Consider the following 17814-nt stretch of genomic DNA (forward strand, 5'->3'; position numbering starts at 1 on the left):
CCCTTTAATTTATGGCATATACATTTATCTTCGATTTTTCGTAGTACTCATTCGGGTAAATTATTTCTGAGGTTAAAAGTAAAAATATATATCCCGTTGAGAGATAGATCCACTTAACTTATAGCTTTGTTACAAAAGAATATGAAAGTTGCACCGACAAAACATCGCAAGGGTGTGAATTTAAAGATAACGGGATTGAGGTGAAAATAAAAAATAATTTTCAAATTTTTACTAAATAAATTTATCCATTATTTTCATTTCTTAATATTTTTAATGAAATTTTAAAAATAAATGCAGATTACTGGGACTATGGAAATTCAACAACCCGACGTCATACTTAAAATTTATTTACAACTGTTACAATAAAATTTCATTTATATTAGTTCTCATATTTGTTAGTACACTGACTGCTGATCTTATTATTAATTATGATGATCTGTCAATTATCACTGATGACGGCTGTTATATTGCTGGGATTACTGTAATAATATTTAAATTATATAAATTTAACAGCGAACATGAAAAAATAAAAATACTCGTTGATGAAATTCATAGACCACTAGATCTACTCAGTCAATCACCGGGTGAGTTTATGTTTATTAATTTATTCTATATCTATGAAAAAAAATTACTCAAAAATTCTGCAGTTCTGCAAAAATTCTAAATTATTATTAATACTGCCGATTTTCTAATCCAACGATTGGAAATTTTTCAAACACTTAGAGAGCTTAAAAAATTACAGAATACTTGAAAAATAATTGAATATTCATATAAAGTTATAGAGTTTCATACAAATGGTAATTAATGTTTCCGACCAGAAACTCTTTTAAAATTCAAAGGATTTTTTTTTTTAATTTTAATTTTCAGACCCGGGAGTGCGTAAAATAATTAAGAGGACAGCTTTTTTTGAAAATTTAATGGACAAATTTTTTATAATCCTCGGGTGTTTTTTGGCTGTCGCATTAACATTTTTTGTGCCTAAAGACAATGGAGCGTTGCCAATTCGGGCAGTTTTTCCGTTTGATACTACTGAAACACCGTTGCATGAGTTGGCATTTATTATACAGGCGTTTAGTATTTTTTATGGGTTACTGACCATTGTATTTATGGATGAGTTGATTATAACACTTATTATGTGGATAAATTGTCAGCTGGTGATACTAAACAATAATTATAAGAATTGTAGTGGAGTCGCTGAGGATCAGACGTCGATTGAAAAAAAAAATGGTTTGAGTGAAGAAATTTATGAATTAAAGAATGAAAAATTTTCAATACGTACCTTTGTGTTATTTGATGATGAGACTGATGGTAGAATTGATGAAAATTTTTTGGGAAAATTCAAGTACTGTATTAAACATCATCAACGACTGATTGTTACTGTCGATCATCTCAATGAAATTTTTAGTTCAAGCATGTTGCTACAACTTTTTGCAAGTTTTTCCATGATTTGCTTGACTGGTTTTCAAGCTGTACTGGTACGTTTTCTCAGAGCAAAAGTTACTGAAGATAACGTTTTTTTATATCAGAATAAGTGACCAATTTTCAGCCTCCTCACTGTAGCCCGACTCCTCTTGCCTATGTATTTTATCAATGACTATTTTGAGAAAAATTTTTATTTCAGGGTGTCAATGAAACGGAAAATTTATTAAAATTTATTATATATCTTGGTGCTGCATTTTCACAATTACTTAATTGGTGTTGGTTTGGTAATGAGCTTCTTCAAAAGGTAATTTTGTAAAAATAAATATACGTTTATTTTATTATTATTAGTGTCTTAATCAACTGTACAGAGAGATTTTACTGGAATTATTTAAAATATTATATCAGAGTGCTTCCTTAACTAATGGACAATGGTCATCGGGATGGGAGAAACATATAAGTAATAATGTTAAATCATTCATGATCATTTCACTGCTCAGAACACAAAAAATTTTACAATTGCAAGCTGGAAATTTTTACAATATGTCTTTACATACATTTACTATGGTAAAGAATATGTTTTTATCTAAAAAAATTATTTTACATTTTCAAGTGTAAATAGTATATTGTATGACATGGGAGAAAACAAGACGATTTCAGACCAGGGTAAAGTTGGGTGACATCACTCGTAGTTTGAAATCCTGTTTCATCCTGTGTCACATACCATACATATTTTTCATAATTATCGGCATTGGAGCTTCAAGATTCAGTGGTAAGAATGGCGCATGCGCTAATTTTTATCATTTGTTTTATTTTAAAAGGAAAGAACGATTTTCTTCCCAAAAGCAGAGGCAAGAATTTAAACTTTCAGGTGCAAATCTTTCAGTAGGTCGTCCCAATTCGCGAGTTGAAATTTCCTACTTTCCTCTCTTGGTGTGTAATATACTAATTAGGCTGAAATTAGTTTGTTTTGACTGGCGCACAGACACTGAAATTTGAAGTTTGAATGCCGTTGCCATGAAAAGTTATTTTCTTTTTTAATCGATTTATTTTATTTGCAGGTTTTAAAAAATTCATATTCATTTTTTGCATTACTGACTAAGGTAACTGATAATTCATAGTTTATTTATTTACAAAAAATACTTTTTTATGCAAAATTATATAAGCTAAATTATTTTAGTACAACGTGAAAAAAATAATCACTAGCTGCTGTGGAAAATATAATCATTAGCAGCTAGCGAGTATTTATTTTCCATTAATAACGTAATTGTACAAAAAATGTATATAAAAAATAAAAAAATAAACTGATATATTTTTATAATAAATAAATAAAAAGTTTAATTTAAAGTATAAAATTATTTTTCTACTTTATTGATTAAGTTTTTCGTAAAATAAAAAAAGTTTATTATTAGCTATTAGATATTAAGTCTGCGAGCAACGTCACAAGTAAATTGTTACCTGTCACACACTTGTTATCACAGTTGTAACTGCATCGACGTTAATATTTAATTAAATAGGGATATACTACCAACAGGAAGGTGATGCCGAAGTATGAACATCAATTTTTCCATGTCTGCAAAAATATTATAATTGAAGATTAACCGTAAAAAAAAATGTATTGAGTATTAAATGTTATTTTTGTTACGTACATACGAGTAAGTTGATGATAATGACACTGAAGATATTTTTTTTTTTAAATAAAAAAAATTATCATTGAATATCAGCGATTATTTGTTGTTTTTAGAATTTTTAGTTTTGGTGCTTGATGATGTAACATTTTTACATGACTTTTTTTTTTGTGGCTACTAAACTGAACTGGTGTCTCATAATATATTTTCTGGAACCAAAAATTGAATAAAAAATAATTAATTAATATCGACAATAATATATGTGGATGAAATAAAAAATAATACTAGTAAATATATTTCTGAAAAGTGAAGATTGATTTATGAGGATTAAATAATCGATTTGATAAATTTTTGTTTTATAAAACCTTGAGAAAAAAATAATCACTCGCGATATATTTTTATCAGTGACTTAACACTACTAAAGTAACCAAAATCTGTAGTTGGCTAATTTTTTTTTTTTTTATGTTTTTCTCTTGATACTTGGCTTTACAAAGTATATAGAGAACTAAACGATAGACTATTATTTATAGCCAATCAATATTGACTTATTTTTTTATGTTTTATTATAAGTATCGTTCAGTGTATTACAAAGTGTATAGCATGTAAAAAAAAAATAACCTGGAAGGGCTGCACAAATTTTCTTTTTCTATAATAGCTAATAATGGGCTATAGATTGTGCGAAAAACGCTATCGGTTCATTTATTATTTATACATGCAATTACTTTATACGTGCGTGGATAAAAGATAAAGAAAAAGTACAAACGCGAAACTATTATAATAAATTTATATACTACGGACAAAATAATTTACAACAATTTTCGATTGATTTCGTGAGGTAGAAAAAAAAGGATATATATTTTGTACAAGATATACTTATTCTACAGACAATGAAAAAAAAATTGGACGACGTTATAGTCATGCAGAGAACTCCAATTGAAACTCATCGAAAAACTGTAGATATCACGATACTTTTATTCAAGTAATTCGAAATCCAAAAATATATTCTATTTGTTCAAACAATATATGAGTTTAATAATATTTTTTTATATTGAATATTCAACATCAGATTTTTCGGATTTTGGGACTATAATTCGTCAAAATTTTCATTGAAGTTAGTCAATTTTTTGAGTCGAACAGTCAATTGGGCGTGTTGTCTATGTATACTTTTATCATTAGCTGCGGACATAATAAAAAATATTAAAAATCTCGAAATTATCAGCAATGATGTGGGATATCTTGCGCCAATATATTCAATATTTTTTAAAAGCATTAAAGTGCAAACATTGCAGAAAAAAATTGGAGAACTTATAAATTCAGTCCATAAGCCTATCGACAAATTACGGTACTCATCTGGTAAGATTATACAATAATTTATTCACTTTACTGATTTTTTTCATTTGTAATTAAGATTTTAGCAAAACAATGTCTTAGCAGTCTAAATTAATCATAGAACCAATTTTACTGGGAAAAATATTTGGTAATACTTTGTTCTATATGTTTACCGAAAAAAATCATACGAGATCACCTATCAGATTTCTTTTCAAAATCATTTTGGCCACTCAAAAGGTCCTGATTTTTTCGAATTTATAGATTCATGCGTAAAAATTTAAAGTTACATTGATCAATAATTTTTCGAAAATTTTCTTTTATTAAAAGTAACTAATCTTACAATTTAATCAGTTCAAACTATTGATGTATATACTCATTTAGCCTTTTCCGTAAGACAATCATAATTTGTTGCCTGTTACTCGCTTTTCGAAAGACAAACCCATAACGATATGAAAAAATCGTTGAATGACGACCAACTGAGTCAAAAGTCTTTTATTGAGGATCAAAACCGGAAACATATATATTTATAATTTTAAGATCAAATTGATTGCAGAGTTGTATGATCTTATTCATTTTAATTTTTTCTATGTAGATGTGGGAGTATTGACAAAAATACGCACTGCCATTTGTTACCAAAATTTTGATTACTCAGTGTATGCAAGTATTTTAGGTTTTGTATTTTGTGCCGTAATTATTATATTTTCAAGTATATCAGACACGGGCCTACCAATGCGAGGATATTTTCCATTCAACGAAACGATCTCACCAACATTCCAAATAGTATTTTTCATCCAATTTTGGACTATCCTTATGAATTGCATATGGGTTTTACTGGTTGATTTGTTACTCATCGGATTAATTAGATGGATAAATGTGCAGCTATACGTTTTACAAAATAATTATGAAAATTGTCGCCCGGATATTTCAGATCGTGATAATTTTTCAATTTCTCATGATAATTACACGCTAATAAAAAATTACAATTTTTTTAAAGTACCAGAGGAACAGTTCAAGATACGGTCATTTGTGGCCTTTCAAATGGACGAAATAAATGTTAAAAATGATTCATTCGCTCTACGATTCAAAACATGCATCAAACATCACCAACGAATCATCGACAGTGTTAATAACTACAATGATTTATTCAATTCTATGTTGTTCGTACAAATATTTAATAATCAATCTGTAGCCTGCCTCTTTCTGTTCCAAGGTGTTTTGGTACACATTTTAAAACTCCACTGTTTAACTTAAGCCGATATAAATACATTGCCTCAATCAGTTATAATTAACTATGGTTTTTCTAAATTAATAGGCAATGAAACAAAATGAGGATTTCATAAATTATTTTATCTGTTCCGCTTCAAGTGTAACGGAATTGTTTTACTTCTGTTTTTTTGGCAGCCAATTGATTATTGAAGTATGCTTTAATATAATATGATATTAATTATTAATTACGCGTAGTGAAGATGATTTTATTAATAAACTTGACATTATAGGCAGAAAAGCTACACGAAAGTCAATGGAAGTCTGGTTGGGATGAAAACATTTGCCCCGAAGTACGTGATCTAATGTTGAATGCACAATTACAATCTATTAAACCACTCAAGTTAATGGCGGGATACTTTTTCGTATTATCTGTAGAAACATACGTATTGGTAATTAAATTTATTAAAATAATTTATATTGCAGATAGTAAAAATAAATTATAGTTCTGCAGTACAAAAATTATACTTTGGTTTAGGTTTTGCAAAAGGCGTATTCATATTTTGCGATCCTCAATACAGTTATAGATGAGAAAGTTTAAACAAATCACGACGAAATTTATTTAATTTAGTGTTATTAGCAATGATGTTATCAAGTATCATATGATAAACTATTTTTATATAAGTGTTAATTCTTTATAGTATATTGGTATTTAAGTAAAATTAAACTTTAAGGAAACGCGCGCACCAAAAATCAATTTTTTGTCAATTTATTTTTTTGATTGTTCGCATTTTCGTAGGATTTACTCAATAATTATAAATTTTTAATAAATCTTCATATCAAAATCTACCATTTGGCACAAATCAACATCATATTTTAAAATAGTAAAAACTAATGGCAAAACACGATTATTTAAAATAAGATATCGTAAACTTGATAACAAATTGTTGGACTATCAAATTATTTATTGAAGAACAAAAAAATAAAAATTATCAAAGTTTAACCGAAAGTAACTGCTAACTATTTTATTTTCAAGCGAAAAGCTCTACTAGTAAGAAGCAAACACTTGGGATGTATTTTAACATATGACTTACACTACTGGAAATGAAAAGTCTTCAACCTCTATAATTTCAACCCTCAATTTTCTTATAGCTTTTGTAATTGATAGGTAGCGAAGAATTCATTGTAAAAAGTGAGGTAAAATGATAGCATAAGATAATTGTTGAATTTATCCAGTTTCTGGAATGATTTTGTTCAATTGTTAGTTTGTATATTATTTTTTTTACTTTTTTTGAATTGCCTGAATAAGAATAAAGTATCGCGTGCAGAAATGAAAAATACATCAATAGAATCACGTCAAAGCGTTCTAAGCATGGCGATTGCCGGACTTAGGTCGAGTTTCTGAGACACACCAGCCTGTGTGTTGCTATTGTTTGAAAAATAAATTAGATTAATTTTATTGTTATTGTTATTTAAAAATTTATAAAAGTATTAATCTTTGAGAACTTATAGGTTGTGCGGGATTTGGAGCCTGGATTCATCGAGCCCGATTTTCCTAAAACTTCTACATAAAATTTCAAACATTTTTGGCATCATTGCGCTAATTATTTTTGTGGGAACTTTAACTACAGATCTGATACTTAATTCTAACGACCTTCTGATTGCCACCGATGATGGATGTTACCTCGCTGGAATATCTGTAATAGTATTCAAAGTATACAAATTTCACCGTCTTCACAAAAAAATAAAAAATCTCACTGACGCAACTTATCGACCGATTTATGTATTTTGGAAGTCTACAGGTAACTCTTATACTGTTATAATTATTGTTTTTATAAATAATAATTCAAAAAAATAAATGATAATTACTTGCCAGATATTGGAGTAAAAACGGTTTTGAAGACTAATAAATTTTATGAAGATCTTGGATTCACATTTTTTGTAACTCTCGGCGGACTTTTGGTTATTGCATTGATTTTTTTCGTGCCAAAACAAGAAGGAGCTCTGCCAATACGAGGAGTTTATCCATTTAATACAACAATATCACCGATGCACGAACTAGCATTCACTTTGCAAATTTACGCCGTGGCTTATGGTCTTATGGCTATTTTGATGATGGACACAGTCGGCTTAGGAATTATGAGATGGTTAAATGTCCAATGCATTCTCCTCGCGTCGAATTATCGAAATTGTCGGATTAATAAAAATGAATTAGTTTATTCAGAATCTCACGATAATTCATTAATGATTGTATCGATTGACGAAAATAACAATAATAATGCTGGTTATGATGAAACAGAATCAAATATAACGACATTTTGTCCATTCAGCGAACAAGATACCGCGGGAATCAGCGATTGTTTTGTCGGGAGGTTTAAAAGATGCATAAAAAATCATCAACAGCTTTTAAATACTATTGACGAACTAAACGAATGCTTCAGTAGCAGTATGTTGATGCAATTGTTTGCGAGTTTTTCAATGATTTGCTTGACTGGTTTTCAGGCCGTTCTAGTAAGCCTGCGAAACGTCAAATATTTTACAGACTTAAAATAAATTAATAAATATTTTAATAACTTGATTTTTTTTTTCAAGGGCGCAACAACAAAAACGAGTTTAATAAAATTCGTTCTCTATTTGGGAGCAGCATTTTCCCAATTGCTTTACTGGTGTTGGTTTGGAAATGAATTGCTATATGAAGTATTTATTTGACTGTATAAAAAATAAAAAATAGTCTGCCTATGTCAGTGATAGAAAACTAAAAAATAATAAGATTTCTTACAGAAAGTAACATTACTAACATCTCAATGGACATCTGGTTGGGAAAATGAACTTGATTCGAATATTCAGCCGCTGTTAATAGTGTCTATGATCAAAACAATGAGACCATTGGAATTACACGCCGGTGCATTTTTTATCATGTCCATGGAAACATTTATTTCTGTAAGTTTTTTATTGCTCTAGTGATAATTGGTTTTATTTTTATGACTACCCTGCATGGAAAAAAAGTAATGCTAGAATTGTACTGACTTATACACTACTGGAAAAAATTAAAGGATCAAAAAAAAATTCCAAATTTTTGGGTGATTTTCAACAGGCCGTAACTTCGAGAAAAATGGTCGTATAAGGAAGAAAAAAAAGGAACTTGTAGCTTTGAGTGTCTACTTTTTAGATTAGAACTTTAAAAATTTTAAGCGTCAGCGGTTATTGAGTAATCTTAGAAAAACCAGCTACAAAAAAAATTTCAAGTTTTTTTCATTTGTTTTATTTTGGTCTGCGGGCGTGGGAAAATTTTTTTTGCTTAACCACTATAAGGATCAGATACCTTCGTTATTCAGCTTTAATTTCATTTTTTATGGACCTTGATACGTTCATTTGTCGCCGAGATATCACTCTTCATATGGAAAAGGATCCTTTTATCTTTGATTGTCGATATCTCAGCAACCAATGATTGCACAGAAAGTTAATGATGGGTTTCAAAAACTTAAATAAATCCCCTTGAATGATTAGCCATTTTTTTTTCGAAAAAAAAAATTTTTTCCTTTCATCACATGAACTTGAAAATGCAACAAAAAAAGGGCTTTTGCTGGTTTTTTGGAAAATCAAGCGCTGGATCGACAATATTGTGGAAATCAATAATGTTGAGTGTGCATTTAACAGCTCAATATGCCCACAAAAGCCTTACAAAGAGCCCAATTAATCCAATCAGCCGTTTTTTTGTTTCACTTGATTGAACTTTTGAAAAAATTAAAGGATCACGTTTTTTGCTCTGAAAAGCTCATAATCTTCAACAAATGAAAAGAAAAATTTTTTGCGAGCTTCGTCCACATTTTCGTTTCAAACAGTGCCCAAATTTTCAAAAAGAAAAAAATTTCAAAAAAAAAAATTTTCAAAAAAAATTTTTTTTTTTTTTTTTTGAAAAATTGAAATTTTTTTTGTAGCTGATTTTTCTAAGATTACTCAAAAACCGCTGACGCTAAAAATTTTTAAAGTTCTAATCCAAAAAGTAGACACTCAAAGCTACGATTTCCATTTTTTTCTTCCTTGTACGACCATTTTTCTCGAAGTTACGGCCTGTTGAAAATCACCCAAAAATTTGGAATTTTTTTTTGATCCTTTAATTTTTTCCAGTAGTGTATAAATGGTGTGTCAGTGCTGGTTTCAAACAAAATGATGCTAAATTGCTATCACTTTCTGATACAAATATTGTGTTTAAAGTATTTTAAAGAAATAAAAATGTCCTTCACTTTATTCTTTATCAAATTTCTGAAAAATTCAATTTTTTTAATATATATATATATATATATATATATATATATATATATATATATATATATATATATATATATATATATATATATTTTTTTTTTTAAATAAATAAAATTGAAAAGTAATTGAGTAATTGATCGATTTGAAAATAAAAAAATCTAGTATATCTTAACTATCACTGTTTACATTATACGGTTGGTTTGAGCTTGCGGGAAAACTGATAAAAAATTTTTCACTGATTCTAGATTTGTACCACATTTTTTATACTATTTTAATACCTGTGATAATATTGTTTTAGCATTACAATTTTTTTCCGTGGATTTTTAAAATATATAATGTACTAATTAAACATTTTTTATTAAAATTGTCCACAGATCATTAAGAGTTCTTATTCGTTCTTCGCTCTACTGACAACAATGACTGACTGATTAATAAGTTATTTATTAAATCGTACTTCAGTTGGAAATAGTTTATAATTAAATATGTTGATAAATAAACTAACTTGAGATTTTATGAAATGTTATTTGACTTAAGAAAATTTTTTGTTTTTTGCAGATCCCAAATCCATGGCATTAACTGCTTTATTATTGCTAGAAATTTATTATCAACTTAAGTAGCATTAAAATTATTTTTATCTTATCTATTTAATGTAAAAAATACAATAAAATAAGGAAAATAATTTTCTAAACAAACTCAACCATATTTTTGGGAGTATCGTCTTGAATTTACCCTGATTAAACAAAACGATTTGTGACGATTAAAAACGATTAAAAATTAAATCATCATTAATCGTCATGGATTTTCAGATTTAATCGTCCCAAATCATCAAAAGACGATTTATGATTTGTACGATGAAAAACGATTAATGACAATTAAAATTTTAAATCGTCATGAATGGTCTTTAATCTTCTGTTACGTTCGGAAATAGAACGGAAATCGGTTATGATAAGAGAGTTGCCGTGGCTCGCGGGTAGTCAAAACAGATGACGATGCATGAGACCCGGGTTACGACGATTCTCTCACCGAAAACCTGAGATGCAGCGTCAACATTTTGTCAACTCTGTTGGCTTTATTATATTTTTATAATGACGAAATAGTCAGTCTTTGGAGAGAGCTCCTAGAGCTCAAACCTCTGCTCTCCAGCCATAATTAATAAATTATAATTAATCCTAAATTAATTTAACCTTATTGTGGGGTACCAATTGGCACCCCAATATTTTCACCTACACCATGGCCTGCCAATTTTCCTACCATTCACCTGTTATTGTAAAAATAATTATATGGAATTGGAACCGGCATCGAAAATACTTAAAATCGCAAAAAGCAATTAAAATTAATAATTAATAAAATAATCGACGACCACGGCCCACCAGGGGTCTATAGACACTCTAACGAGGCCAAACCTATCGTTTTGTTTAATCAGGGTAAGTTCACTTGTAAACTTTCAGACTTTTTATTAAATATCACTATTTTAATGCTTTTTGATTAATAATAATGATAAATATATTTAAAGTTTTAAACTGGCGCTTCAACAGTTTCAACTGAAATATTTTTTATTTTTTAACTTATTTAGATTTTACTGAGCACTAGCAACCGGATTTACATAGCAATGCTATGAATATGGCATCATGTCAAAAGATGACGAAATATTTTAAATTGCTGTTTTCAAATGTATGAAATTTTTTCAAATACTAAAGATTTTATAATTTACCTTTAAACATAATAACTTTCTGTTTTCGTCGAGCTTTTTACAACTTCTATACAAGCCATTTAAATCAGTCTCATTAGGAAGGACCGAAAAAAAAAATTTGTTCACAGTCACTTACTTTTTTTTTATTAAATAACATTTGATGCTCACTAAATTATCTAATTTTCTACAATTATTTACCAAATCCATAAGACTTGACTGAGTCAAAAGTATAGTATGTCTGTATGACTTATATAATTCATATCAATAAATTAAGGTACAATATTATTTTATAGGCAATGAAATTTTCTATCACTCAATTTGAAATTTTAAAAAATGTATTTACTTTTTATTGCACTTATTTTTTCTTTCTTTAATATTTGTCTTGCGAATGCTTGAAAAGAACTAAATATTGTAGAAATATTTCGAAAGCATAATCGATATTCTATGGAAATCGCGTGGCATAAAACACTAGCAGGTATCGCGTGACTTAATCATTTCCGCGTTTAAAAAAATAATAGCTTACAGATTCATTTATTATACACGTGTTTTTTTGATACTTGAATGCAAAAATTTCTCAAAGCGATCATTACTTTAGTTCATACTATACGAATGAAATAATATAAAGGTATTTCTAAATTAAATATATATACATACATATCGTCTTTGTTTGGTATTTTAATAATAAAATAATTCGTAGAAGTGATTAAATATAAATAAAATAATAGAAATCATGCAGAAAACACCGATTGCAACTCATCGGAAAACTTTAGATTTAACATATTTAATTTTCAGGTTTTTAATAAATTTAAAAAATATTTTCAAATTTTTTATAATTCTTCAAAGAAATTATTATTTTTTATTAAAGGTTGTGTGGTTGTTGGAATTACGATTCAGACAAATTATCATTAAAATTCATAAATGTTTTAGTCAGATTCATAAATTGGATAATTGTCACATTTATATTAATATCACTGTTTATTGATATGACTCAAAACATAACTAACATTGAAGCCGTCAGTGATGTGATTGGATTTCTCGCACCATTAATTGTAACACTATTAAAAAGTATTATATTGCAAGTGTTGCAAAAAGATATAGACAAACTTATTAATTCAATTCATAAACCAATTGAAAGATTACGATATTCATCTGGTGAGTAAAATATAATTTTTAGTCTGGTTCACCATCTATAATTTTTTTTCTGAAATGAGCATATCGATATTGCCATTCTGATATGTCGTATCCCACATTTGGGAAATTTTTCAGGAGACGATAAAAATGTTTCGCGGTCGGCAAAGAAAAATTATTTGTATTGTGTTTACATTGGTATAACCTACAAATTTATTTTCATTTTTTCATAAAATACATGCATTAGTAGTGAATAAATAATTTTGAATTATATGCTGTAAGAAGAGTCAAAAAATATGCATCATTACCTTCTTACTCATGTCGTTAATTTCTTCCTTAAAATTAACTTAAAATGAAAATGTTAAGCGTGACTAAACCTATACGAATATGGGATACGACATATTAGAATATTTATTTAAAAATACTAAATAAAAAATTTGACCTAGAAAATTTTTACATAAGTTGCACATTGTTACACTGATTCCATTTTTCAAAAAAAGTGAAAATGTCAAATTTTGTGGGATACGACATTAAAATGGCATTATCGATATATCATTTTTCATTAATTTTAAGTAATAAAAAAAAAACTGATAGAGACAAAATCGTGGGTAGAAAAATTTTTCTCTAAAATTTTTTTACTGTTCGAATTCCCGACAAGAAATAGCCTTCTTTTGAAACGGGAAAACTTACATGGAAAAAAATAGGTAGTACCGGTTACTATTCTGCGCAGTAATCGACGGAAAATATAAGGAAAAATACATTTAAATATGACTGATTCATGTCAGAATAGGACTGAGTAGTGTTCTGAATGTTAATATCTACGAGATATAAGTAATCATTCCTATCGCTGTATAGTAAGATCGCATTCTGTACAGCAACAAGAGCTGTACTGAGAGGTTTGTATACTCCTCTACCATGAATCATCTACCGTATAGCACAGCACTGGTTCCTGTTTTAATATGAATCACTAATGTTAAAATATTTTTTTTCCTATATTTTTCGTCGATTACTGCGTAGAACAGTAATCAGTAAGCTGCATTAGTATTGATACTATCTATTTTTTTCCAAGTACCTATTTTATTCGATATGCCCCTAATTTTAAATCAACAGATTTGGGAGTGTTAACAAAAATACGTACAGCTATTTATTACCAAAATTTTGACTTTACACTATTTTTGAGTGTCTTAAGTGTTGTATCAATAGTGATATTTTTTATATCATCAGAAGTATCAGATACAGGTTTAGCTATGCGAGGATATTTTCCTTTCAACGAAACAGTTTCACCGATGTTCGAAACAATATTTTTCATGCAACTGTGGACAATATTTATAAATTGTATTTGGGTTGCCCTATTTGATTTATCACTACTCGGATTAATAAGATGGATAAATGTACAAATACACATATTACAGTATAATTATAAAAATTGTGATCCAAGTTTTTCAAAACGTGATGATTTAAAAACGTCGAAAGACACTTATTTAAAAATCGAAAATTATGATTTCTTTAAAGTGCCAAGTGACCAATTTAAAATAAATTTATTCGTTCCATTCGAAACGAGTGAAATGAATGTCGTGGATGATTCATTTATATTAAGATTTAAAACATGTTTAAAACATCACCAAAGAATAATTAATAATATTGATAATTACAATACGATATTTAGTTTTGTTCTTTGTGTACAAATAATAACTACGAACGCTGTTGCATGTTTTTATCTATATGAAGCTGCCTGGGTATTTAAATATTCATTTAAATCATTTAATGGTTTATTTAAATAAATAATTATACTTTATTTCAGGCAATAAAACACAATAAAAATTATCTGAAATGCTTCGTTATGTTTGGATCAGTCATGGTCGAGTTATTTTACTATTGTATTTTTGGGAGCCAGTTGATTATTCAAGTATACTATGATTTATGATTATAATTATTATAATTAATCGTAGATTGATAGAAAGACATACTTTTTTTTACTTCTTCAATTTTTTATTGAAAATAGAATCAATTGTTATGATGGATTATTGGTATTGTGAGTTATCAGGCTGTCAGACTAATGAAAGAGATTTTAAGATCCGTAAATTACTCGCAATAAAATTGTTACTGAAATTTCGGGTTTGCTCTTTAAAAACGAATCAGTGAAAATCAGGGGACAATCACTATTTGCTAGTGAATAGTCACTCATTGCAAGTGACAAGTATACCGATATTTAAATTAGTGACATACTTTTCACTAGTCAACGTTGAATAGTCACGATTTTCAAAATTTCAAATTTATATATTAAGAGATAAAATTTCGAGCCACCCGAAATAAAATGAAGTATCTCATTTTCAAATTTTATTGTCTATATTCTGAACAATAGCACGGTTGATCCAATTTTTAATTTCTTTCTTTAGAAAGTTCTTAGTATTTTGAAAGTATTGTTTACTTTATAGTGTTTTCTTCTTTATTTGAAAAGTATCCAATTAATGATATCCCAGTAAAAAAAAAAAAGGTTTTTTAAATAATAAGTTATCTTAAGTGATAAGTCCTCATTTGCTGGCCTGCAATTTTGAGAAAAACTTTTTATCCTTTTTTTAATAATATTTAAAAAAATTTTTTTACAAATAATATTAAAAAATATTTTAATAAATAATTGTAATTATCAAACTTGTAATTATGTTGCAAAAAAATAAAAATTTTGATTTTAGGCAGAAATGCTGCGATACAGTCAATATGATTCACTTTGGCACTATTTTCTCAATCGTCAAGTTCGCGATCTTGTGGTTAATGCATTATTGATATCAATGAAACCGCTTGAAATGAGAGCTGGATACTTTTTTATTTTTTCTGTTGAAACTTTTGTGTCGGTAAGTTTCATTTACAAAGAAACATTAATATAATAAAGAAATAAAAAAAAAAAAAAAAAAACGGATATACAAATATGAAATCTTAAAAAATACACTTACATATAGGTATTACAGAAATCTTACTCATATTTTGCCATCCTCAATTCACTGATGGAATAAATATTTCAACTTCGATTTCAACTTCAATCATTTGAACTTCGAATTCACCAGCAATCAACGTTACATTTAAATAATACTAATAATAATAATAGTATATAAATATATATTTTATAAATAAAGAAGGTGGTCTCAAGATGGGCCATCTAATGAAAATGTTAAAAAAAATTTGTAGTACTATATGAGCTCGAGGTATCACGTAGTGACTGTTTGCTGCAGGTTTTCATTAATAAAGATATTAAAAGTTCTGATTTAATGCTGTCTAACTAGTTGATTGATAAATCTCATTTTTATCCAGGAATTTCCACCACAAAATAGCACTAAAGAATGAATTATGAACTAAGTTCTAAATGAATTTGCTAAGTAATAACTATATTTAATAGCAATATTTATCAATATAGTCACGATTATCATAAATTCACAAATAACCTTATTTCGCACTGCGATTTCTTACCAAAATTTTGATTACTCGGTATATGCAAGTGTCTTAACTCTCGTATTTTGTGCCGTAATTACAATATCATCAAGCGTATCAGACACAGGCCTACCAATGCGAGGATATTTTCCATTCAACGAAACGATCTCACCAGCATTCCAAATAGTATTTTTCATCCAATTTTGGACTATCCTTATGAATTGCATATGGGTTTTACTGGTTGATTTGTTACTCATCGGATTAATTAGATGGATAAATGTGCAGCTATACGTTTTACAAAATAATTATGAAAATTGTCGCCCGGATATTTCAGATCGTGATAATTTTTCAATTTCTCATGATAATTACACGCTAATAAAAAATTACAATTTTTTTAAAGTACCAGAGGAACAGTTCAAGGTACGGTCATTTGTGGCCTTTCAAATGGACGAAATAAATGTTAAAAATGATTCATTCACTCTACGATTCAAAACATGCATCAAACATCACCAACGAATCATCGACAGTGTTAATAACTACAATGATTTATTTAATTCTATGTTGTTCGTACGAATATTTAATAATCAATCTGTAGCCTGCCTCTTTCTGTTCCAAGGTGTTTTGGTACGCATTGAATACCTTAACTGTTTTACTTATATCGAAATAAATACATTTTCATACGATTGTATCTCACTATTAATTTTTTAAATTAATAGGCAATGAAACAAAATAAGGATTTCATAAATTATTTTATCTGTTCCGCTTCAAGTGTAACGGAATTGTTTTACCTTTGTTTTTTTGGCAGCCAATTGATTATTGAAGTATGCTTTAATATAATATGATATTAATTATTAATTACGCGTAGTGAAGATGATTTTATTAATAAACTTGACATTATAGGTAGAAAAGCTACACGAAAGTCAATGGAAGTCTGGTTGGGATGAAAACATTTGCCCCGAAGTACGTGATCTAATGTTGAATGCACAATTAAAATCTATTAAACCACTCAAGATAATAGCGGGATATTTTTTCATATTCTCTGTGGAAACATTCCGATTGGTAATTATATTTTTTAAAATAATTTTTATTGTGGTTATTAAAAAAAAAAAGTTAGAATTCTACAATACAATAATCATACTTTGGTTTAGGTTTTGCAAAAGGCGTATTCATATTTTGCGATCCTCAATACAGTTATAGATGAGAAAGTTTAAACAAATCACGACGAAATTTATTTAATTTAGTGTTATTAGCAATGATGTTATCAAGTATCATATGATAAACTATTTTTATATAAGTGTTAATTCTTTACAGTATATTGGTATTTGAGTAAAATTAAACTTTAAGGAAACGCGCTTACCAAAAATCAATTTTTTGTCAATTTATTTTTTTGATTGTTCGCATTTTCATAGGATTTACTCAATAATTATAAATTTTTAATAAATTTTCATATCAAAATCTACCATTTGGCACAAATCAACATCATATTTTAAAATAGTAAAAACTAATGGCAAAACACGATTATTTAAAATAAGATATCGTAAACTTGATAACAAATTGTTGGACTATCAAATAATTTATCGAAGAACAAAAAAATAAAAATTATCAAAGTTTAACCGAAAGTAACTGCTAACTATTTTATTTTCAAGCGAAAAGCTCTACTAGTAAGAAGCAAACACTTGGGATGTATTTTAACATATGACTTACACTACTGGAAATGAAAAGTCTTCAACC

The 17814-nt window shown here is 28.0% G+C and overlaps 3 protein-coding genes across 3 annotated transcripts; all 3 read left to right on the forward strand.

The window, feature by feature from the left end:
- Positions 1 to 141: 141 nt before the first annotated feature.
- LOC128667774 (odorant receptor 49b-like) lies at positions 142 to 2540 on the forward strand. Its single transcript, XM_053739297.1, has 6 exons — positions 142 to 172; positions 384 to 584; positions 868 to 1475; positions 1622 to 1726; positions 1828 to 1986; positions 2481 to 2540. The coding sequence occupies exons 1-6, from the start codon at positions 142 to 144 to the stop codon at positions 2538 to 2540; spliced, it is 1164 nt and encodes a 387-aa protein (XP_053595272.1).
- Positions 2541 to 6909: 4369 nt separating this feature from the next.
- Positions 6910 to 10273, forward strand: LOC103577208 (uncharacterized). The gene is made up of 6 exons (XM_014441646.2): positions 6910 to 6971; positions 7092 to 7381; positions 7456 to 8090; positions 8172 to 8276; positions 8361 to 8519; positions 10220 to 10273. The coding sequence occupies exons 1-6, from the start codon at positions 6910 to 6912 to the stop codon at positions 10271 to 10273; spliced, it is 1305 nt and encodes a 434-aa protein (XP_014297132.2).
- Positions 10274 to 11198: 925 nt separating this feature from the next.
- On the forward strand, positions 11199 to 16049 carry LOC103577207 (odorant receptor 82a). Its single transcript, XM_053739298.1, has 6 exons — positions 11199 to 11269; positions 12401 to 12687; positions 13774 to 14399; positions 14465 to 14569; positions 15354 to 15512; positions 15618 to 16049. Exons 2-6 carry the CDS (start codon positions 12519 to 12521, stop codon positions 15669 to 15671), a joined length of 1113 nt encoding a protein of 370 aa, XP_053595273.1. The 5' UTR covers positions 11199 to 11269; positions 12401 to 12518; the 3' UTR covers positions 15672 to 16049.
- The last annotated feature ends 1765 nt before the right edge of the window (positions 16050 to 17814 follow it).

The sequence above is a fragment of the Microplitis demolitor genome, chromosome 5 (genome assembly GCF_026212275.2).
Source record: "Microplitis demolitor isolate Queensland-Clemson2020A chromosome 5, iyMicDemo2.1a, whole genome shotgun sequence".
NCBI classification, from domain to species: domain Eukaryota; kingdom Metazoa; phylum Arthropoda; class Insecta; order Hymenoptera; family Braconidae; genus Microplitis; species Microplitis demolitor.

Bases quoted from the DNA above. Each gene is read 5' to 3' on its own strand.
- LOC103577207 (XM_053739298.1), top strand. From the start codon at position 12,519: ATGACTCAAAACATAACTAACATTGAAGCCGTCAGTGATGTGATTGGA. The intron at 14,570-15,353 runs GTATACTATGAT...TTTTGATTTTAG, and splicing joins GGAGCCAGTTGATTATTCAA to GCAGAAATGCTGCGATACAG. The intron at 15,513-15,617 runs GTAAGTTTCATT...ACTTACATATAG, and splicing joins CTGTTGAAACTTTTGTGTCG to GTATTACAGAAATCTTACTC.
- LOC128667774 (XM_053739297.1), top strand. From the start codon at position 142: ATGAAAGTTGCACCGACAAAACATCGCAAGG. The intron at 173-383 runs GTGTGAATTTAA...CATTTATATTAG, and splicing joins ACCGACAAAACATCGCAAGG to TTCTCATATTTGTTAGTACA. The intron at 1,727-1,827 runs GTAATTTTGTAA...ATATTATATCAG, and splicing joins GTAATGAGCTTCTTCAAAAG to AGTGCTTCCTTAACTAATGG.
- LOC103577208 (XM_014441646.2), top strand. From the start codon at position 6,910: ATGAAAAATACATCAATAGAATCACGTCAAAGCGTTCTAAGCATGGCG. The intron at 6,972-7,091 runs GTCGAGTTTCTG...GAGAACTTATAG, and splicing joins ATGGCGATTGCCGGACTTAG to GTTGTGCGGGATTTGGAGCC. The intron at 8,091-8,171 runs GTAAGCCTGCGA...TTTTTTTTCAAG, and splicing joins CTGGTTTTCAGGCCGTTCTA to GGCGCAACAACAAAAACGAG.